This window comes from Carya illinoinensis, chromosome 9 (assembly GCF_018687715.1).
Source record: "Carya illinoinensis cultivar Pawnee chromosome 9, C.illinoinensisPawnee_v1, whole genome shotgun sequence".
Classification (NCBI taxonomy): domain Eukaryota; kingdom Viridiplantae; phylum Streptophyta; class Magnoliopsida; order Fagales; family Juglandaceae; genus Carya; species Carya illinoinensis.
The window spans coordinates 3,804,191-3,831,929 of NC_056760.1; the positions used below are offsets into that span (position 1 = coordinate 3,804,191).

Here is a 27,739-nt window from a genome sequence, read left to right on the forward strand (position 1 = left end):
ATAAAATGAATTTCAAATAATACGATATCCTAAGTTCTAAGTGCTTATTAACACATCGATCCATGACCTTCATTCTTATATATCTTCTATTCGAGAATTGTAACTACTTCCATTCATGTAGAGATCGAGAGAGACAAATCGATATCAGTTTCACATAAAAGATCATGATAATTCTTGCTCAATAATTGTAACATTTGGACCCACAAAAGCTCGATCGATCTGGAGAATGTAAATCCATGTTTTTCCTTTCTCCTGATTTATAAATTCATAAACCATGTTTGACTTTGAAACATTTTAGGTTATCACCAATGCACATGCATATTCGTCCATGTAATTTGCGATTGAATTTCATAGTATTTGTTTCCAATAGCAATTTTTTTAAAAAAAAAAAATCTTTATTCGCCCTCTAGTGATTATTATTCTTATCAGATAAAATACTGTCCGAAAATATTTGATTTAATAACTTTTTCGCCCCTAATGATTGCCTTAAAAATATCTCAGCAAGAAACATTTGTAGTACCAAACGTAGTAAACACAACTTTACCGATTCATAAGGAGTAGTGTGACTTCCCTCATTATTTCCTTAAACCCAAAAAACAGGCATTTAAAGAAGGATCCATATTCGACCAATTGGCATCAGATGTCGAGTATTTTGCTAGCGGCCTGAGGACTGAAGTAAAGAGATGAAAACAAGCAGCTTTTAAGTTAAGTCTATCTCCTGAGTTACAGTATGATGCAGTGATTAAATCAAAGGGAAATCAGAAAACAAATTCATGATTTTGGTGTCATGCAAGGTTATACATTTCAATCTCGATAATGACTTGATGAACCTGCCCCTATAAACGAAGTCCCATGCACCAATTTTTTATGGTTCAGATAAGTAATACTTGCCTTCACGGTGTTCAAGCATCGTTTCACCACTACTTATTCAATAGAGTTGAGGAAGTTGCTATTTCTTTGCTGAACTGGGGTAAGGATTACCTGTCTACAACTTCACATGACCGGTGACTCCTCTGAATGAACCATAAAGAGCCTGTGATCTTCTGAAACTGAATATGTTATCTATCTTCACTGAATAGGGCCCCGGTTCACTCGCATGATCTGCTTTGTACTCCGAATTATGTAGGTTTCCATACACTCCTACACTTAATGACTTCCTCTGAGTTGCACCAACTTTAATATAATCATTGAAAAAATCTATCAATTCCTGTTGTGTTAACTTCCTTAACGCTGCAACCTGTTCAACGTCATCAATAAGAATCAGTTCGTGTTCCTTTGAGTATATCTTCTATTACTATAAACAAATGTCAGGAAGTGTAAATGAAAATTCCTTTATGATGATGATGATATGTTTATGGGATAACTGTGAAATTGAAGGATTTAAAAAAAAAAAAAAAAGTGGTCCCCAATGATACTTGGGAAGAAATAAGAATTATTCTGAGAATCTGCAAAAGAAGAATGCGGTATAAGTTCCTACCTCAGATTCCTTCCTATCAAACTTGAGTGTCCCATAATAAATTTCTCGCCAGTAAAATCCTGATTCTTCTCTTAAGTTCTTGTACTTCTCAAGCTTCATATCAATCAATGCATTCACATTATTCTGCATAACAAGTAGCTCAACAATAAAGATGAATCACTATAGGTCCATTTAATCGTCAAGGCTCTAGAAATTTTTAATTTCACACACAAAAGCATTAGGGTTTAAACCTAAGACCTACCCCTAAGTCTCCAACCTACAACGCCCAAAGCCAAATTTTAGGGGCGAGCCTTACAAAGGTAAATGAATAATTAAAAGATAAATTTATAAACAAAAACGATATTTTACATGATTGCTCAAGATTTTATAGCAGAAACTCTAGTAACGAAGTATGAAGTGACCACGATACTCATTCCGAACATGGGTTAGATAAGAATTGCTGAACTAGAGGTTTGGACTTTAGTAGCTTATAATCTGGACATTCATTTTTATTTTTTTTTTTTTTTTTATGACGAATGCTAATGATATGGACAATTCCAACGACAATGTTTCAATCCATAAAATCTCAAGAATGTTACGTTATAGGATTGGCTTGGCCAATAACAGCAATTACAAACAAGTTTTCAAAATATATACCAGTACCACTAGAATCAAGTCATATTCTAGTATGTAAACCCTTGTCTAATTGTACAATAACATAGATAAATTAGATTTAGAAGGAAGAATTGGCATCCAAAAAAAAGATGTCTACCGTCAGAAGAAAGGAAACATTGTCTTTCCTTCTAAGTCAAAAAGCAAAATGTTAGCGAACACCATAGATTATGAAGGTGATGATAAAGCCAGTAAACAGAAAAATAATTACTACTATTTCTTGCCTTGAATTCGTCATCAGTCATCTCATAAATTTTACTCTCAAATGTCTTGAGAAATGCCTCAACTCTCAAATCAATATTTCCAGGACCCTGTTAAGCTCAAGAGAGAGTAGATAACATTAGGCAACAAGTCAATAGTGGATAGGGAAAAAAAAAAAAAAAATCATGCTATAATACCTTTACTGTGGATTGGATGATAAACTGTACACCATGGATGCCAGAATCATTCCTACAATGAGCACAAATTTAAAAATTATAAAAGAGAAGGGCAGATATTCCATACTGGCTGTGATAATTATGGGAAATAATTGACAGCCCCTAGTGCGCACAGCCAAATTATGTAGGCTGCGATCCTTTACACCGAGAAATCTCCGACCCTCTCCCTCTCTCCCCGATCTTTATTAGCTTCACAGCCTACAATAATGGATGTGTGATTGTTCAATTTTATTGTGTTTTTGTTATAGTAAAGGGGGGGCTACATGTACCAAGAGAAGGGTGACAATTTCGGTCAGTACCCTTGATCTTGAAATGCCAAAGTGGCTGTAGCCATATCAAATGTCTCCAAGAAGTTAACTGGCCGGTTTTTGTGAGATCTTTCGATCTCTGTCAACTATTCTGCTTACCGAACTTCTCATATTCTTTTCTAATCTTTTCTTACCCTCCCTTTTTTTTTTTTTGGTTTCTGTCGAAGTATTGAATGGGTAAAGAGAAGGGAGAGAAGTGGGAAAGGGCATAGCATTTAGCCTCTTTTAACAACCCTTCTCAAACATCAATTGCAGAAAAAAGTGGCCTTCCAGGCTGCCTGCTTTCATTTTCCAGCAGTACGCGTCTAACGGTGCCTACAGCGTTATCTTTCATAAAAAAATAAAGCTTTTATTTTACTTGTCAAAAAAAAAAAAATTATGGGAAATATGTTTTACACCTCTTCATGAGCACAGTGATGTACCCAAGCTGCTCAACTGATCTAAGCTGGTGAAAGGCCGGTTGCTTTGCGATAAGGGCAAAAAGTTGAAGCTTCACATTTAGCAGGAAATCATCACGATGAACCTAGACAGTTTTTCAGCAGAAGCCACACAGCATCAGAACCGCACACAGATATTTAATTCAAATCATAATATTGAAAAGGTCACAAAGATATAAATTACAAAATGATGAACCAAACTTTAGTGTGCATTATATGTTTCGTTGGTGAAATAATATAGTATCAGAGGATCCTGGCAATGCTAGTATGCTCGTGCTTTCCATCACACCTTGCTATTCTATAAATAGTCTGAACTCCAGTTTTTATCAATGGTGGTCAGCTCTAAACATCGTGGGGATGATGAATAGTGACTGCAAACTTTCCCTTAAAATTTTTTGCTAGGAGCCATAAAATTGGTACATAGAAACCTTAAAATTTAGTCAAGAAAATGGCAGCCTAAAATTTTTTCCAAATTTCTAACAGATGCATTTTGAAAAATTTTCACCCTACCACAATAAAACAAAAGAGGAGAAACTGATACTAAAAAGGTCACTGATGACTTTCCCAAGAAGCCTCATATAGAACGATTGCTGATTGAATAAATCATTCCAGCATTTAATTGGAAAATTCCTCTTTTATAAGCACATAAAACTACCTGAATATAGTGGACAAGTGCAGAATTATCATCATTTGGATTAAGGCCTTCCGCTGAGTAAAAGTAACTCATTCCCCTTTCAAGTTTAACTACTCTATTTGTCACGTGTTGGGATGGGAACAATGGTTGGCATATAGGCTTCGAACCACTAAAGAAAACGTCTTCAACATGCTGGACCATTGACTCTGCTTCACTGGATTCAATGTTTCCTAGAATAAAAGAAAAATATGGACAAGAATGGGTGATATTAAAGGACAACCCTCAAAGGCATTTGCATGATCTTCAGCTTCAAGATGGGGAAGAACTTCGCCCTACAAGTTCGGTAATAGATAGTTCCAACAGCACTAACAAATATCAGGATTAAAAATTACAAGTGTATAGGAACCTGCTATATAACATTCAAGGAAGGCCCTTGAAAGCATCACTGGAGCAAATTTTGCAAGATCTTCAGCTTCAAGATGGGGAAGAACTTCAAGTTCTTCCATCCAAGGCCAGGTGTGGTCCTGTAGTATTAAAGAGCAATAGTACATAGCCTGCTGATAGGGCTGTTGGAACTTGAAATTTTGGTACTCCTTTGTCACCATTTCCTGACAAAAAAGCAAACATTCAGATAATATACCATAAAAGCATTCATGGAATACCAAAACAACTTATTTTTACCTATTAAAAAAATAAAAAAATAAAAAAAAAACTTATTTTATTCCATAAATAAAGCCTAATATTTTAATAAGATAACTATTAATGAAAGGGAAAAGATTTAAGCCCAAATACACAGGATGGCTAGGACAACCCTCCCCTCTCCCCCCCCCCCCCCCCCCCAAAAAAAAAAACTTTAAAATGTATTTCGTGTTTCAGGATACAGTACAGAAGGGGGAAAAAAAAAAGGACTAAAGGATTAATAACCAGCTAAGCACCTTCAAGTACAAAGAAGGCTTCCTAAGAAACATGGTTTCACAAATAAACCCATAAAATATATCTAGGCACAGGGGTTAGAGCTTTTGTTGGGCCATAGTAGATATAAATTAGTCCTTTTTTGGGGGGTGGAGGGTGAAGTGGGGAATAATTCTGGTACTGGAGCTTAAGGTAGCTCTGCCTGTGTCTTATGACAAAGGTATCCAGAAGAGCATTTGAGACAACACAGTGACTAGCAACTTTGATCATGTAAGGGAAGCTTCCTACAGTGTATGAAGAAAATATCCATAACCTTATGCATATCAAGGCTTTGTTAATTTGAGACCTCTTTCCATTTCAACTGTTAAAGAAAGAAACATGACCAACAAATTTGTTATTGTAGTCGTATATTGAGAGAGAAATTACAAGAGTTTATTCATCGATCTTCTGAGCTTATACATACTACATACAAATGACACTAACACCCTCATATACACTAATTACAACCATACTCTCGAACGCTCCCCCTCAAGCTGGTGCATATATATCATATAAACCTAGCTTGGAACAAATAAGCTTTAACCATTTACAACACAATGGTTTGGTAAATATATCTGCAAGTTGATCAGCAGACTTCACTAAGGGTCTAGAAATGTCACCACTTAGCATTTTATCTCGAATGAAGTGACAATCAATCTCAATACGTTTAGTCCTCTCATGGAAAACGGGATTAGATGCAATATGCACTGCAACTTGGTTATCACAAAGTAAATGAAGAGGGACAGGAGCTGGAAACCCAATCTCTTGAAGAAAGTATCGCAACCATGTCAGCTCACTAGTTGTGTGAGCCATTGCTCTATATTCAGCTTTTGCACTAGACCGAGCTACTACTATTTGCTTCTAACCCTTCCATGTAACCATAAAAGTACAATATCCAGTAGTCGATCTTCTATCTGAAGGAGATCCAGCCCAATCAGCATCTGAAAATACTTCAATTCTAACATGTCGATTTGATCTATACAACAATCCAATGCTAGGAGCTCGCTTCAGATAACGAAAAGTATGGATTACAGAATCCCAATGTGAGACCTTGGGCATTTGTAGAAATTGACAACCGACCTGAATCTCCAAACAACTCCCCTTCCTCTTTCAAGAGTTTACGATTTGGATCCATAGGTGTGCTAATGGGCCGTGCACCCAACATGCCAATTTCTTCCAGAAGGTCAAGTACCTATTTTCCTTGAGATAAGTTAATACCTTTCTTTGATCTACCGACTTCAATTCCAAGAAAGTATCTAAGTTTGCCCAAATCTTTTGTCTGAAACTGATCGCATAGGAATTGTTTTAGCCTGACAATTCTAACCGAGTCACTCCTAGTAATTACAATGTCATCCACATATACAACCAACAAGATATGACCTACATCACCATGCACGTGAAATACCAAGTGGTCTGTTTGGCATCTATGATGACCAAATGCCAATACAGCATTAGAGAACCTCTCAAACTATGCTCGAGAAGATTGTTTCAAACCATATAATACTTTTTTTAACTTGCACACAGTACCTCAATACTCCCCATGAGCAACAAATCCAGGTGGTTGCTCCATATACACTTCCTCATTTAAGTCGTCATGTAAGAATGTATTTTTAATATCCAACTAAAATAAGGGCCAATCCAAATTAGCAGCAAGAGAGATCAATACTTGAATAGAAGAAATTTTGGCAACCGGGGAGAAAGTCTCATCATAATCAGTGCCATAAGTTTAAGTGTAACCCTTAGCAACCAAGCGGCTTTCAAATGTTCCACAGAACCATCAGAATGAAATTTGATTGTATATACCTATCTACAACCAACAGGGTGTTTACCAGGTGGTAGAGGGACAAGATCCCATGTCCCATTATGGTAAAGAGCATCCATTTCATTTTCCATAGCTATCCTCCATTCCAAATCAGATAAAGCATCCTGAACAATCTTAGGAACAGAAAGCTTCGAGAGTTGAGAAGTAAAACATCAAAAAGATGGAGATAAGGCATGAAAAGAGACATATTGGCTAATCGGATGTTGAATATCACAAGAGTGAGTACCTTTTCGGAAAGCAATAAGTGGAGAGTCTGAAGTAATAGGTAACTCAGGATCTGAAGATAGAGACAAAGTTGGTGGAGGCATGGGAGTTGGGGGTCACAAACGACACGAGTACACCTGTAAAGAAACAAGGGAAGGCACTAAGGAGGGTTGGGTAGGAGTGGGTGAGTGTGCAGGAGAAAGGGTAAAAGTAGGTAATGGTAGAGAATCACACTCAACAACATGAAGTTTGATGGACAATTCCTTTATTACTTAAGTAGTAAGGGCATTAGATCGATATTCTTTAGTATTGTTAGAACGCAACACTTAAACTTTTTGTTTAAATTGAGTTTTAATTTCTTTTCGGAAGACTTTGAATACGGAAAAAAGTTCAGATTGTGGCTTCTTAAAAAACAACCATGTCATACAAGAATAGTCATCAACAAATGTAACAGAATACTGAAACTTGTTTGATACAATGTTGATTGGTCCCCATATATCAAAGTGAACCAATTCAAAAGGACTAGAAGCTCGATTATCAACTCGAGGTACAAAAGACACAAGATGGTATTTGCTAAGCTGACATGCTTCACAAGAAAAAGGAGACACAATTCCAAGATTCCTAACTTGACGTTTCAAAAGAGAAAGGGATGGGTGTTCAAGGCGGCAATACAATTCAAAAGCAGATGATGAGGATGTGAGGGCTGAGTAGGTGACTGTTTGATATCAAGGTAATACAGACCACAAACTTCATGCCCCGTACCAATTTTCTTCCCTGTCTTGAGATCCTGAAAGATACATACAGAGGGATAAAAGGTCACGGAACATCGAAGAGTTTGAGTAATTTAATAATGGACAGCAAACTAAAGGGAAAACTAGGAGCATATAAAACAGATGACAAGGATATAGAATCAGTAAGGTTAGTGGATCCAATGCTTGTAGCTTTAGCAAGAGAACCATTAGTAAGAGTAACACTCTTTGGAAATGTCTTAGTATCTAACTTAGATAAGGAATAAGACAAACCGGTCAAGTGTTCATTGGCTCTTGAATCGATGATCCATGGATCTTGAGTAGATGAGACAAGACATGCAGACACTGTACCTGAATGGGAACAAGTAGCAATGGAAGATGAAGTTGCCTGTGTGTGATCCAAAAACTAATCATACTCATCCTTTGATATGCTGATCATCTCTAGAGTTAGGTTGGAGCTTGTTGACGGTGATGTAGTATTTTGGAAAGTGGCTTGATTAGCGGACCCAAATAGTCTACCATGTAGATCCCAACAATAGTCCACTGAGTGGTTAGTGGGTGCACTTACGAAATTCACGACCTCGAGTATGATTATTTCTGGTATCACGTCCCCCACATGCACCCCACGTGCACCTCTACCACTCAGACATCCACGCCCACTAGGAGCAACATAGGAGGTAGCTAAAGCAAATCTCTCATTACTCCGATCAGAAGACAATGTATCTTGCTGAAATCAGGAGAATACATCAAGAAATGAGAGAAGCTATGGACTTGCCAAAATTTGAGAACGCACTGACTCATACTCAAGTTTTAAGCCAAGAAGAAAGCGAACAACATTAAAATCTTCCCGTTGTTTTAGCATACTTGGAACATCAGAAGTGATGGGTTGATACATTTTGAGTTCTTCACATATGCTCATCACTTAAGAATAATATTCTTTTAAGCCCAAAGCACTTTGTTTCAACGCAAAGAATTGTTTACATAACTCATAAATACGAGTTATATTTCCAGCACCCGAATACATCTGTTTGAGATGCCTCCACACCTCTTGAGTGGTGTCAAAATGTGTATTAAGCTTGTGCAAATATTAGGCTCAATACTGGTCAACATCAGAGACAATATTTGAGCATCTTCTTGCTCCCATTGAGCAAAAGTAGAACTAGTCGAAGTAGACATTGGATCAACCAAGTGAGTACGACAAAGACTCTTGCCTTTCAAAAACATTTCAACAGATCTTGACCACAACATATAATTTTTTCCATTCAACTTCACTGAAGTCATAGACATACTAACATTTGGTGCAAGAGACATTGACCCAAATTTAGTTGCCATGGAAAAAAGTATCACAACAATTCACTTGAAAACAAAGATTTCACACAAAAACATGAAATATGGATGAAAAACTGGAAAATATAATCTGGAAAGGTAGAAATCTAGACGAAAAACCCAAATTCCGGGCTTGTATCAGGTGGAACTAATCTGTACTGGTCGAAATAAGTAGATATCGTGTCTGAACCGGCCTGTTTTAAGTCTGAATTGGTCTGTTTTGGGCCAGAACAAGCATGTTTCAGGCTTGAACCGGCCTGTTTCGGGAAATTTCGGGTGTAGGTTTGTACCGGTTTCACTGTTGACTTAAAACTGGAATAAGCTATCCTAAATGAGAATAAGGCAAGCTGGTTTACCTTATATGCGTTACCAAACCGAGCTTATTCCGGATAGGAATAAGTTCCTATTCCATGTTGGAGGCATACCCAATTGAGAATTGGGTTTTGTTGAGACACGCAACTAAACACCCGAAACCAAGCTCGTCGCTAGCGATAAGCCGTCGCTTCGGCAGCCAATGACGATGGAAAACACACCGGCGTGCACAGAAAACACCGGTGAGTTGGATTCTGATGACTTTGACACCTGAGGTCACCGGAAACACGTTGAAAAAGGCTTCCTCAGCTCCCTGCTGCTAACGCCGAAGAAAAAAACCACCACTCAACACCACAAACGGTGACGATGATATCACATGGCGCCACTAACCACCACCAGCCACCACTGACCGCCACTAATCACAGAAACGCATTGAAAAAAAGCCCTTGTCGCACAACCACTACCAATAGACTATGCAGAGCTCTAATACCATGTAATCGTATATTGAGAGAGAAATTACAAGAGAGTTTATTCATTGATCCTCTGAGCTTATACATACTACATACAAATGACACTAACACCCTCATATACACTAATTACAACCATACCCTCTAACAATTATTATAAGTAACCATGACCGACAAAAGTTACAAGAGCAAAGAATGGAATGCCACATCAGCACAATGATGGAAGTGGGATGAGAGTGTAGCATACGGCACAACTCTTTTTTCAAACATGAAGTTGAGAATGGCTCAATAGGAATTATGTGAAATCATAATATACTAAGCTTGCTCATAATTTCAGTTCTTGATACTTGACATTTTACTGCCTAGCTGCATTACTAAGAGATTTCGGGTTCGTTCTGATGTTTTTCAAAAGTCAAGCATCGGAATGTTGACATAACACAATATGTTTCTAACAATGATTAATATTTATTAACAAATTGGAAATTCTGCTGCATACATGTAAAGGTCGTGTATTAGTTTTTTTAAAACATCTGAAGTTAGCCAAAAAAAAGATACAAAAATAAAGATTAATCCTAAACCAGGTCAATTGACTAAACACCAATTCCTCATTCATGCATCACCGCTGAAACAAATGGCTGATCCCCAGCAAAATTTACTACTATTTTTTGACTGGAAAGGTGATGGCTTTATGAGTGTGCGACTATGTGCATGAAATTATCCAATATAAATGTGGGGGGTGGGGAAGCAATCTATGGATCAAGCCTCTGTCACTGTACCTACAAAGCCCACATCCTATGAATGAAACCAAACAAGGTAAATCACAGCACAAACTAGGGATATCATACCCAATTCTTGTAACACACGTCAAAGGTGATTAATTTGCATTCTCAGATTGGTTCCAGAAGCAAATCATAGCAATGTTTGAATAAGGTAGAAAATCTAGATCTTTTGGCAAAATAGCATTACCTTTATCACAGAAAACCTGTCAGCTTTTACTTTGAATTTTGCAATTTTTGCCAATACAGTGTCCAATAGAGCTCTCAGCTTGTGATTGTAACCAACCAGAGTCACCTAAAGAAGAAAACCAGACACTCAGAACAAATAGGCATTTATGCTAAACGCACATTTGCACTTTTTTATAGGTAAAAAAACAAGTATGCACATTTAATGATGAAGGTAAATTGCAATTTCAGAATATCCGAGCAATTCAAAATTGCATAATAAATCTAGCCAATTTATTCAGTGTTCAACCGAAGCAATGTTAAGCACATTTTGTATGCCGTATGTCATAAATTTGAGACAACAGCATATATTCTTTGTCTATAAATATGCAATGCATACAACTGTAACTCAACATCAATGAAACTGACCAAGCTTTATTAAGATACCTGAAAACCACAATCTGTCTGGTTTATGCCATAATATAAACCAGCAACCTGAGCATAATAGGCTGAAATAAACAAGTTACAATTAGCTCTTGTTAGGAAAAAAATTAGAGACAAAAAAAAAAAAAAACAACAAAATACAGCTCAGTATTGGTTATCAAAGCTTATTTTTTAGGCTATGATATGTATTGAGGTTGTACTGCCCCTCTTCCAAATAAAAACTATCTGTAGGAAAAAAAATCATACAAACAAACAAGAACGAGAACAATGTTAAGTAATCATATCAACTGCAGCCCCTTACCATATTCATTCAAGTAATCCATTAATAACCGTGTAAAAAGATCGGTTAGAACTTCTGCTTCGGGGGAGTTGCCAGCATGGGGGCAATTAAAATCCATCTTAACATATGCCTTGGGAGTGGAAAACTTTGTATCAGGCTTGTACCATAATCTTGATCGTGATGACTCTCTCAACAAAACTGGGAATTCGACCTGTTTCAAAGTTCAATCATATCAGAAAAACTAAAAAAGTGAAAAAGAATGATCACATGCTAAAATTATATAACCATCATACCTCTTGAGCGTTCTTAAGTGACAAGTCAGTGGGGATGAAAACATTGGCTGCTGGCAGATGCAGATTTTCATTTGGAGCACCTAGCACCCATTCCTGCAATTAAATATATAAGTTGAAAAGAAAAGTCAAGTTTTACCATCAAGATAATTTAAGTTCATAAACCTAAAACTGAATTGACAAGCAACAAACAAAGCCACTTCTCATTTTAAGTCCAACTTGTCTACAAACCTGAATCATGGAGCTGGTGATTTTCTCAACAGAATATGGAGTTTCATACCATGGCTCAACCTTGTCTGTATGACCTTCAAATTTCTTTGATTCCCAAAAGATTCTGTAGATACAAATCATTAGGAAAACTACCATGTCACAACCTCCGTTTGCAAATCCCTAAGTGCTACTCTTCATTCCATATTGTTTGTTCTCTATTCCATTTTGAATATATCTGAAGAAATAATTAAAATGACTATCAAAGCTAACACTTTGCATTATTTGAAAGACCAATACTCCTTTTTTACTTGCTTTATTTGATTCTAAATAAGAACGATAATTTTAAGAGCTAGTATTTTTGTTATTTAAGAGACAATATATTAAATGATATCCCCTGTAAAGGTTGAATTTGTAAACAGGACCAACATATGGAATGAAGGATAAAGCATGCTTAATATGAGTCATGACCATGAGAACAAATTATAAGTTTAGTTCCATAAGTGATGCAAAACTCGTATACAAAATGATGGGGCGGCCAATAGTTGCATGCTGCTGGTACCAAATACATGGATAAGACTGTGTATTACATTTGACTTGATCGCAAATTAGCAATACAAACAATCTGTTTGTACAGCATTTTCCTCCCCAAAATAAGGAAAATTCAACCACCGGTTTGAAAATGTTCTTATTAAACACACTTTCCAAATAGATGGAATTGCACATGGAAGACTGAATATCAAAACTTCCTAATGAAAGCAATAAAAGAGAGAACCCAGAAAATTTCTGAACCAAAAACTCGTAGGACACAAGTACAGTTAAAAAAATTGATAGCAAAAACCAAGAAAAAAAAAGATGTGGAGCAGCAAATGAACATCAGATAATTTACAAGTTGCTTTTTATTACAGGGGATAGACAAACAGAATGATATAACGTATCCCATCTACAAAAATGTCGGCAGTAAAGGAGGGCATTACCTTAATGGAACATTAAATGTATCACAATTAGAATGTAGTGCATACAGCTTCTATAAGCAGTAAAAAACTAACCGGACATTGTCAATAGAGAGCTCCTCTAGTACCCTCTCAATCGTTCCTGGATTGAACATAGAAGGCAATGATGAGCCTACCAGCCAATCGTGTGGGGGATATATCTGAAAATTTTTCAACTCATCAATTAAAGAAACAAAAATTTATTGCATTCTCATTCAATCAAGATTGTTGGAAAAGAAAATTCATAAGAGGGAAACTGAATAAAAAATTGTCGAAAATCTGAAAGAGAAGTGCAGATTCACAATACAAATCAAACAATACCCCACCTCCAGCACAATTACCATAGCATAAAACTGCATTAGCACTCCTCCAAGCATGGGTGAGAAACTAGGATCAATGCTTGTAATTGATCCCAGAAAAATTATGATGATCTATTTTAACCGGACTACAACCTGCTGCAGCTGTGTCAACACGGCACGACATGGATATGGAACTGTCTAATGGACACTCCATACTGTGGAAAATCTTCAGGACTTGGACTACTGAGTATATCACTTGGAGACATATTGGCTATTAAATTGGGTTCGAATCTTTAGCGTGGATGGAATCCAAGACAAAAGCATAAAACGGTAATTCTAATAATAGTTACAATGTATCATTATTTTTTCCCAACTTTTGAAACCGGAGATTCCCTTTCTATCTTTTGTTTTGTTTTTCCTGGTATGTTGTAAGTTCATTGCACATGTTACCTAAGACTAGTGGTAATTGACACAGGGTTCACATGCACACACCACATCAACTCCCCTTGACACACAGACCCAGCACCACACCTGCCTCTTGAAAACACACTCATTTTTTCTCTTCCCTTCTCTAGATTTTTTCTCAGCCCTCTACCAGTTCCGCTCGCATTCCCAAGACCCATCATGTAAGAGTTTTATTAAAACTCTATGTCTCACACACCCATATCCTAATGGGGTTTATACTAGTTCAAATATTATCTCTTAATTAATGAGGGACACAAATACCTCTAAATTTAGTCATAGTGGGACACGAATGTCTCTAAATTTCATGATAGCCAGAAATCTATAAATAGCATTGATGGGTTAAGGGTTCTCACCTACAACATTATTATGCCTTGACACTCAGAGGTAAAGTTGCTAGGGTGATCCCTCTCTCATAATCAGGTCAGATTCTTCATCAAACTAAGATGGTGGGAGGTACATTTTCTAACTGTTATTATTTATTATCGCGGATCATAGAAAATCAAAGATCCCAATTATTAATGTTCATGTTAAAATATTTAACACATCATTCATCCTCCTAAGAAGATAAGAACTTTCTGAGCCAAAACCTCCGCAATGTTGAGCGCTTTGACTATTTGTGCCATTTTTGAAGCCTTGGGGGCCTAAAAATGGTTTTGTAGTAGCTGAAATGAAATTGAGGCTTTTCTCTTGGTGGCAAATTTGGGATTTTCCTGAGCTGAAGTAGTTCGATACTGGGATAAACTTGAAAATAATAGGGTTTTCAGGGATGAGACATATGCATCATGGGCCCATGGCGGTGCTATCGGATCAATCCCTTGGAGCAAAACCTCGGAAGCCAATATAGTGGGAAACTTTGCTCGCTCATATGTGCAAAAATAAGACCGACTCAGTTTGGCATAGGGATGGAACAAAACAGCAGATGATGCACCAAGTGCTTGCAGGTGAACTTGTTGAATTTAAGTTTAATTTTAGCTGGTGGTGTTCTAGGATGGTGGCTTTGCATGGTGTAGAAGTAGCTGGACTTTGTGGGTTCCTGTGGATGGGTTTTTTGTTTTTGGTGTGTCTAAAGTTGTGGTTGTAGAAACTTGGGGAATTCGATTTCTTGAAATCTAGGGTGCCGGTGTTTTATATTCAACAAAACAGATCCTATTGGGTCAATATGACAGCAGCAGTCTGGTGAATTTTCAGTGGAAGAAAGGGGTCAATCTGGACCTAGTTCCCTGGTTCTCTGCCTCATTCTTCTACTTAGTCTCCCACCTCAGCCGCTCCTCCTTCGTCAAGTTCCTCTTTCACTCATCATCTCTACCATGCTGTTGTTCTCACTCAACGTCATGCTCCCTCACCTTCCATTGATATGCCCAAGCTGCCTCTTCGATCTGACCAATCTAAGTATCCCAGCCCAACTTCCAAAGAGCTCGTCGGGTAGGTTTTTATTGAAATTTACTCAAATTTATAAATTAACATTGACCAATCCATAATTATAACCATTAAAAGATTACTGCATTTGTGACGGACAACGAGAAAATATATATATATATAAATATATATACACAGCCAAATTTACCTGCATATTTGATGCAATATTGACCACATAATCAGCAGGAGGAGTTTTGTCTTGATAATGGAATTTTGTCTCACAGATAGCTGAAAGCTTCATTGACATATTATGTTGACTTAGTTCTTTGAAGAAAAATCCTAAAGAAACAAAGCGATAATATCCTAATATATGTATATTTATGCGTATAATATACCTCATCAAATATCCATTTGCATATGCCAGACTGCTGTAAAAGGCAAATATACTTGAATAGCAACCCAATAACATCTTGCATGTGCTCTGTCGGCCAGTATTAGTCAATAACACCATATAGAAGCCATATATGGGAGTAAAAGTTCGAAAACAACTAACCATGGCCAGCCTCAGTAAGATCAATTATTACTTTGAAGAATGAAAAGTCCAAAGTCCAATCCGTTTCACCTGCAGACAATCCTGTGGCCCATCCTGCATTTTTTTTTTTTTTCCCGCAGGGAGGGGGGGAGCGACTGAATCAGATGGTTTCAGAGGTGGTGAGGTTAATGAATCATACACTTACAAATAAACCATATACATTTTTTTGATAAGCTGCAAGAACATACTCCAATTAATCTTATCTCTGAACACAGATGGTCAAAATAGTATACATTAACCACTCCTTTGTAATAAATCTTTTTCTTCTTGAGGTGCTAAACTTTAGATTCTAACTACCAGTTTCATAAATGTCTCCCTCCTAGTCTGAGACACCAGACCAAATCAGTGATTTAAACCTAAATAAACTACTCTTCTTCAACAGTGTTTACCCTTGTCCCCTTAGAAGATGTTTGCAGCATTTTGAGTGGCCTTTTTATAAGTAAATTGAAAATTTTATAGTATGAATGAAATGGGCAAAGCCAATGTTTACAGGGAGTATACAAAAGAACACCTATATACATTCTAGGAACCAGAAATTAAAAACAGAAAGTCATGATCGCTAATTCCATTGAGCACTATGGCTGAAAACCAAAGCAATAAGGTGTGCACAAAAATATTTTGAAGTTCCTCCAGTGTGCGCTCCCTATTTTTGAGTTACCTATTCACCAATTTTCAGCAAGCAGGGACTAATCTTTCAATTTTTGATCATATGATCAAACAATATGCTTACCTATAAAAAAAGGATCAAACAATATGCTACTTTCCATGACTCCTACAAAATCGGAAGACTAAAAATCTAAGATATAATAATTTCAAGATAAACCTATTCTTTGTTGTCATCATTTGGATCAGCATTTTTTTCTGCTAATTTGCCCATGGAATACAAAATGATAAGTATCCCCCTCCCAATGCTATAACCCCAACCTTTAGGCTCTACAAACTAGCTCAGCTGTTTTCCTCTCATTATTACTACAGTTATATAAAACATTAACCTTTAATGTCAGAATTTATTCTCATCCCATAACACCACAGAATAAGATGACCACACGCTTAAAGTTTAGAGAGAAAAAGAGAAGCAAATGCACTTTGCACCAAATAATACATGAGAGTTACATGTACAACAAACTAGGATTGTGCTTGATTGAAGAACTTGAGAAAGTCTTTTTTTTTTAAAAAATCATGATATTGCGGGAGAGATTCAAGTACAATCAACAGATTAATCCTCAACTTCAAATTAACAAATAAAGAAACGGGTGAATTCTAAAAGAAAATATCTCAAGATGTAGCAAAAGATATCATTATCATATAAGTTTCAACTACAGCAAAGTCTCAAATGGAGAGATCTACAGGATAGATTGATAGTCTGAAAAATGGATGTGAAAAAACCCACCCAATGTTTTCAGTATGTAAAACAAAGATCCTTCTCCTTCATGGCCGATTAGATGACCAAGGTACCTGCATGGCCCTTCCTTGTAATGGAGAATCTCTGGAGTAATAGGCCATACAATTCTCAATTTATGACCTTCTTTAATTGGGACAGCTCTCACAAGAATCTGAAATAAAAACACAAATGGCAACTAAAATAGTCCCTTCAAGTTTAAAACCCTTACTGTATGCATTTATTAACAGTTTTTCTAGGAGTTCCAAACTTTCAACCCTTTGTATCAGCACATAAGAAAGTACCACAAGTAAACATACCTGTAAATGTTCTGGTGTGCAAGGAGGACCAGGACAGCGGAAACAACTTCTATTAGCATTTTGAATGTCCTGGAACTTCTGCTCAACCATGTTTTCAATTTTATCAAGATTTTCTGCAAACAACATTGGTGAAGGAATTATCATTGTCGATGGTTTAAACATACAGAATTTCTCGACCAGAGGTATACATGAAAAAATAATTACTAACCCTTTGCATATACAACCAGATGCATGAGGTTAGCAGAGTAATTTTCTTTGTAGAATTTGAGAAGCTCAAGTCTTGTATCCAATCCTCTTGCTTTTGGTCTAACCTCCAAGGTATCCAAACTCCCTACACAAATACTAGTAATTTCACTAAAATGAAAGATACCTTTACATATTGAAAAATATTTTACAATCCTAAACAAATTAAATAGGCAAATCGTTCACCTATTACCCTTCAAATGTGAAATACAATAGCCCAACTTTATGAATGATCCAAGAAGAAAAAAAGCATTCATGTAAAAAAAATCTGCTGATGGGCAAACTCTGTAGTGACGCACATATATTCAAGGAAAAAAGACAAACCCCTGACCTGTGCTGAATTTATGATATGGATGACCCTCCATACTTAAATGTTTCTGAAGCTGTACAAAATAACAAATCTCAGGTGCAGAATGTGATGAGATGTATATCTTTCTCATTAACCATAGTTACCATAATACTATAGAAGCAAATCAACGTGGTATAATTTAAAAGAAAATTCAATTGAAAAATACATAATCTATAAGGATATGGTCATTAAAATTTTCATAACTATGTGCAACTTAAGCACAATTTTATCTTGCCCAGCAGGCGAAATAAAAGGCACCACTTAAGCTATTCTCCACTACCGTTTCCTCAGTCAATCTAATAAGAACAGAAACACAGATTTTTTAATAGGTGCCAGGGGGGCTGATCATGTATAACCAAATAATTTAAATCATACAATTAGATGTCAACATTTTCCATCAAGACCATTATTCATCTATTTAATTTTTATTGGCAGCAGATGTCCGAAACAAAGTCCCAACTAATCCCAGGGGTGCAAGGGCACTCAGCAAGAAGCTTCCTGCAAGTGCACCTCAGGGTAGAGACCTTAATTAAACCAATAAGTTGCAAGCTATCGTCCCAAGGGAGATTCTAAATTTCAGCCTGCTGTCAGAGTGAAAATCATCTTCATCAGAGACTATGGACCTGAACAACGAATTTAGAAAACAACTTGAAGTTTGAGGCTCCTCAACCCTTCATGAATCTTCCACTTAGATCACCAGATTAACTAAAATAGATTAGACTTTTTTTTTTTTTGGATAATTAATAAGAGACTTATAACCAAGAATAGGCATAGCCCAAGTAAACAGGAGGTATACAAGAGGAAATACCCACATACACTAACTAAAGATGACAGAAAAAGACGAGTAAATCCAGAAACCTTCGCCATTAATTACAATAGCCTTAGCCCACAAACATGAAGTATTAAAGAAAAACTCCCTAATTTCTGCCATTGAGCATTCTCTATCTTCAAAGCTCCCATTCCTCTCCAAGCATAAACACCACATCAAGCACAAAGGAATCACTTTCCAAATGGCAGCAATACGTTGTCTCCCCTCTACACCTATCCAACAAGCAAGTGGATCCACCACCTACTTAGGCATCACCCAAGCTATACCCATTCTACCAAAAATCTCATTCCACAAAATCTTAGCCACCTCACAATTAAGAAACAGGTGGTTTACTGATTCACCATCTTTCCTGCACATGGAACACCAATCTACGACGCAAAGTCCATGCTTACGTACATTTTCCGTGGCATGTTTTTTGCTGCATGCCAATATTGCCATATACCCGAGAGCATGAAGGTATGCCATGGGGATTGCCTGAGGATTATCCATCCGGTCCAACTCAAAATATGTCACTGTCTTGTCTTACGAGTCTTGTCTTACGAGACAAGATAGCAAGCAACTTGTCTTTCAGAATTTGGCAAGAAATTACTTTTGTACAAAACAAGATAGCAAGAAAACTTGTCTCATGAAAATTAAGCTTTCAGGAGAAATAATACATAATAAAGTAATGGAGTGCAAAAGTGAATTTATATCTCATAAATGCTTTCCTCTTTCATATGGAGAGTTTTCTTGTGTTCATTTATAATTAAGCTACTTACATATAGAACTTAAGATTAGTATATCAAGCATATTTCAGTTATAAAAAATTCTTAGAAATTCTTGGAACTTAAGCCTAAAATTCTGTCATGGAATGTTCGGGGGCTAAACGACCCAAACAAGCACGCATGGGCAAAAAATATAATTCGGGAATGGAAGGTTGATGTAATTTGCTTACAGGAGACTAAGCTGAAGATTGTAGACAGGAACATAATCAGAAGTTTGTGGGGTTGCTCCTATTAGGGCTGAGTCTACCTAGCTTCCAATGGGGCCTCAGGTGATATTATAGTGATGTGGGATAAGAGAGTAGTTAATCTGGCAGAGGAATATGTGGGAGAATTTTTGGTGGCTTGCTCTTTCACAAACGTGGATGATGGTTTTAGGTGGGGTTTTGCGCAAGTCTATGGGCCTAATGTCGACAATAACAGAAGGCTTTTATGGGATGAGATTCCAGGTTTGTGTAGTTGGTGGAATGGCCCATGGTGCATTGGAGGGGATTTTAACACCACTCGTTTTCCAAGTAAAATGTCAGGGGACTCTAGTATCGGGTCAGCCATGAATCACCTCTCAACTCTAATTTTTGAGCTGGATTTGGTTGATTTACCTTTGTCGGGAGGAGAATTCACCTGGTCCAGGCTAGATAGATTTAGTCTCCCCTTCAGGCCCACTTTCCTAACTTGTGCCAAAAACATCTCCCTCGACTTTGCTCCGATCACTTCCCCCCCTCTTATTGGATTGTGGGGGCCTTCACGAGGGGCGGAGATACTTCAAATTCGAAAACATGTGGCTGAAGGTAGACGGGTTCATGGACAAAGTTCGCTTGTGGTGGTGCTCCTACTACTTCTCAGGCACACCTAGTTTCATGTTGGCAAGGAACTTATAGCCCTAAAAAGCAGTCTGAAAAAATGGAATAGAGAAGTCTTTGGAAACATTAACGATCAGCAGAATATTCTTTTTCAGGAGTGGCAAAGATTAGATGAAAATGAGGCAGACAGGGTTCTCTCGGATGAAGAAAAGGCAAGGAAACGGGTTGTTGTGGCTGAGCTGGAAAAAATACCCTCATGGAGGAGATTTCGTGGAGACAAAAATCTCGAGCTCTTTGGTTGAAGGAAAGGGAGAAAAGCACAAAGTTTTTTCACCGGATAGCCAACTCCTAGTGAAGAAATAATGCCATTGAGGTTCTACACTTGGAAGGCAGGGTGCTCACGGACAATGCAGAAATCAAGGACCATATTGTCCACTTCTATGCTAAGTTACTCGCAGAACAACACACTTGGAGGCCTAAGGTTAACGGGCTGGTTCTTGATTCAATTGATTCGGCAAGTGCAACTTGGTTGGAAAGAGTATTTGAAGAGAATAGGTACTTAGTGTACTAAGAAGCATGGACAAAGACAAGACACCGGGTCCAAATGGCTTCTCAATAGCTTTCTACCAGGCTTGTTGGGACATTGTTAAAGAGGACATCACGAAGGCTTTTCTCGAACTTTACTCAACCATGAAATTTGAGAAAAACCTTAACGCTTCATTCATTGCCCTTATTCCTAAAAGGGCAAGGTCAATGGAGGTGAAATATTTCTATCCCATAAGCCTAGTGAGTGGGGTATACAAGATTATCTCAAAAGTGCTAGCTAACCGGATGAGCAAAGTCATGAGGAAGATCATCTCAAAGACACAAAATGCTTTTGTCAAGGGAAGACAGATTCTTGACTCTGTACTCATCGCCAATGAATGTTTGGAAAGCAGACTCAAAGTAGGCATCTCAGGTATTCTCTGTAAACTGGATATGAAGAAGGCGTTCGATCATGTTAATTGGGATTTTTTGGTGCATATCCTTGGTAGATATGGATTCGGGGAAAGATGGTGTCAATGGATGAAATATTGCATCACAACCATCAAATTTTCGATTTTGGTGAATGGCACTCATGAAGGCTTCTTCAATAGCTCACGGGGTTTGAGGCAAGGGGACCCTTTATCCCCTTTTTTGTTTGTTCAAGTAATGGATGTCATGGGCAAAATGTTGAAAGCAGTGGTGGACAGGGACATTATCTCGAGTTTCACATTGGGCAGCCCTTCGAATGGTCGATTACATATCTCTCATCTTCTCTTTGCGGACGACACCTTGGTTCTATGCAACCTAGATCCCGACCAGATTGTTTCCCTAAGGGTACTATTACTTTGTTTGAAGCTATTTCCGGCCTAAAGGTGAACTTGTCTAAATCTGAAATGGTCCTTGTTGGCCTGGTTCATAATCTAGGAGAATTGGCTGACATATTGGGCTGCCAGGTGTCATCATTGCCTATGAAGTATCTTGGTCTTCCGCTGGGGGCTCCACACAAATCCAAGACAATGTGGGATGGAATTATTGAAAAGATTAAATGTAAATTGGCAGGTTGTAAGCAGATCTATTTGTCTAAAAATCACCCTAATCAAGAGTACGCTATCTAACCTCCCAATATATTTCCTATCTTTATTTCCCTTACCTGCAAGAGTGGCCAATAGATTGGAGAAGATTTTTTGTGATTTCTTGTAGGGAAGCATAGAGGATGAGAAAAAACTCCACTTGATCAAGTGGGATAAAATCAGCACCCCTCTATCTTGTGGCAGTTTGGGGATTAAAAAGTAGAGAACCTTCAATTCTGCGCTATTAGGGAAATGGCCGTGGCGGTATCATTGGGAAGGGAACATGCTTTGGAGGAATGTCATTGAAGCCAAATATGGGAGCATTTGGGGAGGATGGTGCTCTAATGAAATAAGAGGAGCATATGGGGTGGGAGTGTGAGAATTTATTAGGAATGGATGGGAAGTTTTCTCCTATCATTTCAGATATGAGGTGGGGAGGGGCACACAAATCAGATTCTGGTCCAATACTTGGTGTGGAGATATCACTCTGAAGAACGCTTTCCCTTATCTCTATAGGATTGCGTTGGACAAGGAGGCCTCAGTGGCCAACAACATGGTCATCTCAGCTGGTTCTCCCCAATGGTCGGTGAGGTTCATTAGAGCTGTTCAGGATTAGGATGTGGGAGATATTACAGCCTTTTACAGGGCATTATATGCGCTGAATCTTAAAGCTGAAGGGGAAGACAGGCTGCTTTGGACTCATTCCAGGAACAAGCAATTCTTGGTCAGATCCTTCTACCAGGTTATCTCGCCTCACCCTTCTACTATTTTCCCTTGGAAGAGCATACGGAGGAGTAATGTTCCAACTAAGGTGACTTTCTTCAGCTGGCTGGCCTCCCATGGGAAAATATTAACTATTGACAAGTTTTATAATAGATTGGTGCTTCACGTGTAAAAGAAACGGAGAAACAGCGGACCATCTTCTTCTTCACTGCAAAGTGGTCAAGGCTCTATGGGATGAAATCTTCTCTAGGCTTGGTATTGCCTCGGTCATGCCTAGAAGGGTGGTAGACTTATTGTTATGCTAGAGAGGAATTCAGGGTAATCGTCAAGTTGTTGCTGTTTGGAAGATGGTTTCACTATGCTTAATGTGGTGTATGTGGAATGAAAGAAATGGCCGCTGCTTCAACAACAGGGAATGTCAATGGGAAGGTTTAGGGACTTTTTCTATCATACATTGTTACTTTAAGCTTCAGCCATTGTATTGAATGGGACTAGCTTTTATGACTTTTATACTGATTTTCACAGTGCTTAGCTTGTAATTAGGTTTACTGCTTGTATACTCCATGTATACCTGGGCTATGCCTAGTTACATGATTTAATAAAAAATACTCCCTGCGTACCTGGGCTATGCCTAATTACATGATTTAATAAAAAATTTCTTACTTGTAAAAAAAAAAAAAGTAAATAGTAAGTACCTGGTTCATTCTCCAAGCATCGGACAATAAGTTTTTCTGATTTTCTAATAAGGAGGGAGATGATTAATGATAATTCAAATGAAAGACCCATAAAGCTGTTATACATGAGCCTACAAAGAAAAGCTAACCAGAATCAACAGCTTTGATTTCCCTCATGGTAGCATCAGCTGACATCAACGGTTTAATAAAGAACTGAGCAAATCTATCAGAAAATAACAGTGTTAATGTCAATATGATAACTTTGATCATTAAAAGGACCAGCGGAAAAAGGAAGAGTAGCATCTACCTGTCCAAAGCCTCTTCAAAACAATCAGTGTTAACATCAAAATGATAATTGGTGTGCTCTGATGCTGTAAAAGCATTTGTTCTGCCACCATGCTATGCGTCAAGAATATCAACCGCATAGAGAATGTGGAACAGCAACAAGTTAGAAATCTTACAAGTACATATAATCAACAAATAGAAGTTTCTCAAAAAACACAAGTCATTGTATATAATTTCTCATCGATCGCCCAAATTAAACCAAGTCCTATATCCAAGCACCAATCAAAGTTCAGCCAAGAATATTACGTAATGCCCCTAATATTCATTGTAGCACTTTTTACTAAATAACGGTAAATCAAAAGGTGGTTCCCTTCAGTTGCCCAGAGACAAAAAAAAAAAAAAATCCTTTAAAGCACCAAAAGACATCTTGATAACTATTCTTCATGTTGACATCTAACAATCACTGCATACAATTGAAAAGTCCATAGCACGCAATACCTATTTATCCCTAAAATATAACTTTTCAGATCAATAGCATTTGAAATTTGCCTACCAAAATCAATTGTGACAAGAAAATAAACCGGAAGTACGAATATTGAATTTATCTTTTACTCAACAAAAGAAGAATTTATATCAACACTGCCATGATGACAGTTGAACCACAACAAATCAGTTCCAGTATGAGGAAGATGCACAGCTTGTTATCTGATAAATTTGTCTTTGAGCAATCAAATTTGTGTAAAAAGTTCTTTTTCACTTTACCAGTAATAATTCTCAAGATTTTGATTTGAATGATAGTAGCTACAATGATTATCAATATATAACTAATCAAACAGATTATGAATGTTCGAAATTGTATTGAGTAGGAAAAATTTTTGCTCCCAACAATGCATTCCAAAAAAGCCTCAAGAGTTCACAAACCGCCTCTCTAGAAGAGGCATTCCGAAAATGGCCCTCATATTGTAAAAAAATATCAAGGCTCTAGCCTTAACTTTATGCTTTTGTATTTTCTTAATTTCTACTGCTTCCTTTTATAAAATTTATTCATTATAAAAAAATGAAAACATGGCAGCAATAAGTTTGAAAAGGTGCTGGTATCCCTCCAAATTATGAATAGTACTTACCTCTATAATGTACTTGGAGTAACTATCTTCCAATGGGTATTTCTCACTAGCATAAAACAGCATATGCTCTGCAAACAAAACATCAAAATCTCAAAATAAGACCGCAAAACAGCTAATTTGCTTCTAACTCCACCTTAAGTTATCCATACCTAAATAATTACAACAAGTAACATACATCAAAACCCGGTATTACACTCATGTTTAAGATCAGTTGTCTCCTCTATATGATACAAGTACTGGCCGGGCTGAGACGACACCGGAAACAATAAGTTTTCAGTCCGATCTATGTACAAGCTGGCTTGGAAGTGTATTTGGAGGACTAAGGTGCCTTCTAAGGTTGCTTTCTTTGGTTGGAAAGCTTCTCTAGGGAAAATTCTGACCTTGGGCAATCTTAGGCAGTGTGGATTAATTGTTATGGATTTGTGTTACATGTGTAAAAAATGTCGAGAATCGGTGGATTGCTTCATTGTGAGATGGCGAGGGTGTTATGGTATGATGTCTTTAAAAGGATTGGAGTGGCATGGGTGATGCCCAATAGGTTGGTGGAACTTCTCACTCGTTTGAGAGGTCTTAGTGGAAAGTCTCAAATTGCCGCTGTCAGGAACATGATCCCTTTATGTCTTGTGTGGTGTATCTGGCTCGAGAGGAATGGCCGGTGTTTAGAAGATAAGGAATGCTCAATGGACAAAATTAGATGTTTTTTCTCTAACACCTTATTTCTTTGGGCTTCTGCCATTGTATTTAATAGAACTAGTGTTCATGATTTCCTTATTTCCTCTTCTAGTTACGGACTAGTAACTAGACCTCCACATTTGCATACTCGGTGTGTACTTGGGTTATGCCTTCTTACTTGTCTCAATAAAACTTTTCTTACCCATCAAAATAAAAACATCAATTGTCTCCTCCTCATAGGAAGCTCCTTTCACTGATCATTCATTGAACAGACTTCATTTTTTTTTTTTTTTTGGGATAAGTAACAGTCTTCATTAATATATAACAAAACCAAATGATATCGGTGTATTCTCTTATTAGAAACGCCATGGCACGAGCATACAGAGCGGCATTGCAATAAAGCAATTAGAGGTAGACCATCGTTAAAACAAACGCATAGGTAAAGTTGTATACATAATTTGAATCAAAGTAAAATGATATGGTAATATATAAAATGATATGGTAATATATATATATATATATACTAGGTGAGAGTAACGTGCAAAGCACGTTTGTCTAATTTTATGAAATGATTATTTGTAAAAAATAATATATATTTTATAAAAATTATTGATGTCACTTAATAATTTAAGACATATTGGAGAAAATAAAAAAATTAGTTCAAAGTATCATATAATCCAATATATGTTTATAACATCTATAATTTTAACAAAGATGTATACGAAAAATTTCATAAAAGTCTAACACAAATGGTAGTTCAAAATATGTGTCGTTTGATGTTTGTATTATATTTCATCAATTTATGTCATCCTGTAGACAATCAATAGAGACAACATTGAAATTCTTATTTTGTTGTTGGTTGAGTCGATCAGGGACAACATAAAGTTAAAACATAATCTTTTTATAAATTTGTGGTATAATATTTTCTATATATAGCATATATATAAATCATAAAATATATTTTGAAATTATTGGCCAAATTTACTCTTTCTTGATTAGCTCAAGAATCACGGCCTTTGTCACGTGCCTATCATAGCAAGCCCACGTATGGAATATGACTTAGCGGAAGCTATGCCCTACTACCATGGGAAAAAAAAACACTTTGATTAAACACACTTATATTATATATTATATGAGATTTTTAAATTTGAAATACTTAATAATTTGAGTTAATGAAACGTATAATACACGTATATTATACTTAGGGATTCACGTCTTATGCACCTAATACACGTGTATATGTTAAGGAGAAAGAGAAAAATATAATAACTAACCTTTAATTACTTATTATTATATAAACTATTAATATTATAATTATTGAGATTAATAAATCATATAACAACATTGAATGCTATCTCTCTTAACATTTATGTCTTCATTTTATGTGCCAAACCGTTAAAACAAACGGTGTTAACTTTAACGGAAAAACAAGATTTTCCGTTTCATACACACTTTTTATATATAGAAGATATATATCAAAATAGAAAAAATCACCTAGAAAATGGGCGAGGCCCTCGAGGCCTTCGGGGTCGCTGAAGGAGCCCACCCCAACATCCATGGTAGCAGCACACTGAAAAGATATAAATAAAATAAAATAAAAAAGGAGCGGAAACCACACCAAATATAAGTCTTGAGATAGTAATCAAATCGATTAAACTGGAAAGATAATTGAATCTAAACTCGGAAATAACGGAATCGTAAACAAACAAACGAACAAAAAAGAAGAAGATGGGAATTAATTGCCTTGTCGGTATCGGGATCGCTGATAAGGAGGGCCTCGAGGGAGTTCTTGAGGACGATCCTTCTGTACTCCCTCTTGTCGGTCCGCGCCTGCACTATCTCCGCCTCACCCTTTCCGGCCGCCATGACTGAGTACTCGTGAGGGAGAGACGACGACGACTCGAGTACACTAGTTATCCTCAAAGAGAAGAACAAGAAAGATAAAAGTTTATACGAGGTTGTTGTACAATGAGATTAGTAAATTTATACAGATAAAAGTTTTAATACATTAGTAGATTTATCACTGAAATGTGAGGTGAGAATGATCTGTTTTTAAATAGAGGAAAAATTTAGTTATAAGTATAATTATGTATTAATATGTATATTAATTTAATGTGATTAGTTAAAAAATAAATTTTATTAAAAATAATATTAATTTAAATTTTAAATAAATTAATATTAATATGTAGATTAATATATAATTTTATTTATATATAATAAAATTAAAAAGTCAAAAAATTAAATAAAATATTATTTAAATATTAATTTTTAATATTATTATTTTAAAATTTTAAAAATTTAAATTAGTTATTATATTTTATATAAAAATTTTAAAAATATTATAA

General features: G+C 36.7%; 1 protein-coding gene and 1 non-coding gene across 2 annotated transcripts; one reads left to right on the forward strand and one right to left on the reverse strand.

Annotated features, from left to right (window-relative positions):
• Positions 1-676: 676 nt before the first annotated feature.
• LOC122275122 (insulin-degrading enzyme-like 1, peroxisomal) lies at positions 677-27,375 on the reverse strand. Its single transcript, XM_043084076.1, has 26 exons — positions 27,138-27,375; positions 26,889-26,964; positions 24,723-24,790; positions 23,621-23,712; positions 23,463-23,536; positions 23,335-23,378; positions 17,914-17,965; positions 17,548-17,670; positions 17,340-17,452; positions 17,032-17,194; positions 15,603-15,695; positions 15,445-15,530; positions 15,258-15,344; positions 12,987-13,090; positions 11,962-12,064; positions 11,734-11,826; positions 11,462-11,651; positions 11,164-11,225; positions 10,742-10,846; positions 4,351-4,552; positions 3,966-4,174; positions 3,272-3,396; positions 2,527-2,578; positions 2,353-2,439; positions 1,478-1,600; positions 677-1,237 (listed from the first exon to the last, which is right to left on the reverse strand). The coding sequence occupies exons 1-26, from the start codon at positions 27,258-27,260 to the stop codon at positions 986-988; spliced, it is 2,901 nt and encodes a 966-aa protein (XP_042940010.1). The 5' UTR covers positions 27,261-27,375; the 3' UTR covers positions 677-985.
• LOC122277917 lies at positions 2,887-2,988 on the forward strand. The gene has a single exon (XR_006229221.1). It is a non-coding gene; the product is annotated as a small nucleolar RNA snoR109 (small nucleolar RNA).
• Positions 27,376-27,739: the final 364 nt, after the last annotated feature.

Bases quoted from the DNA above. Each gene is read 5' to 3' on its own strand.
- LOC122275122 (XM_043084076.1), bottom strand. From the start codon at position 27,260: ATGGCGGCCGGAAAGGGTGAGGCGGAGATAGTGCAGGCGCGGACCGAC. The intron at 17,195-17,339 runs GTATGTTTACTT...TTTTTATTTCAG, and splicing joins GCACACCAGAACATTTACAG to ATTCTTGTGAGAGCTGTCCC. The intron at 3,397-3,965 runs GTAGTTTTATGT...AAAACTGTCTAG, and splicing joins CACTTGTCCACTATATTCAG to GTTCATCGTGATGATTTCCT.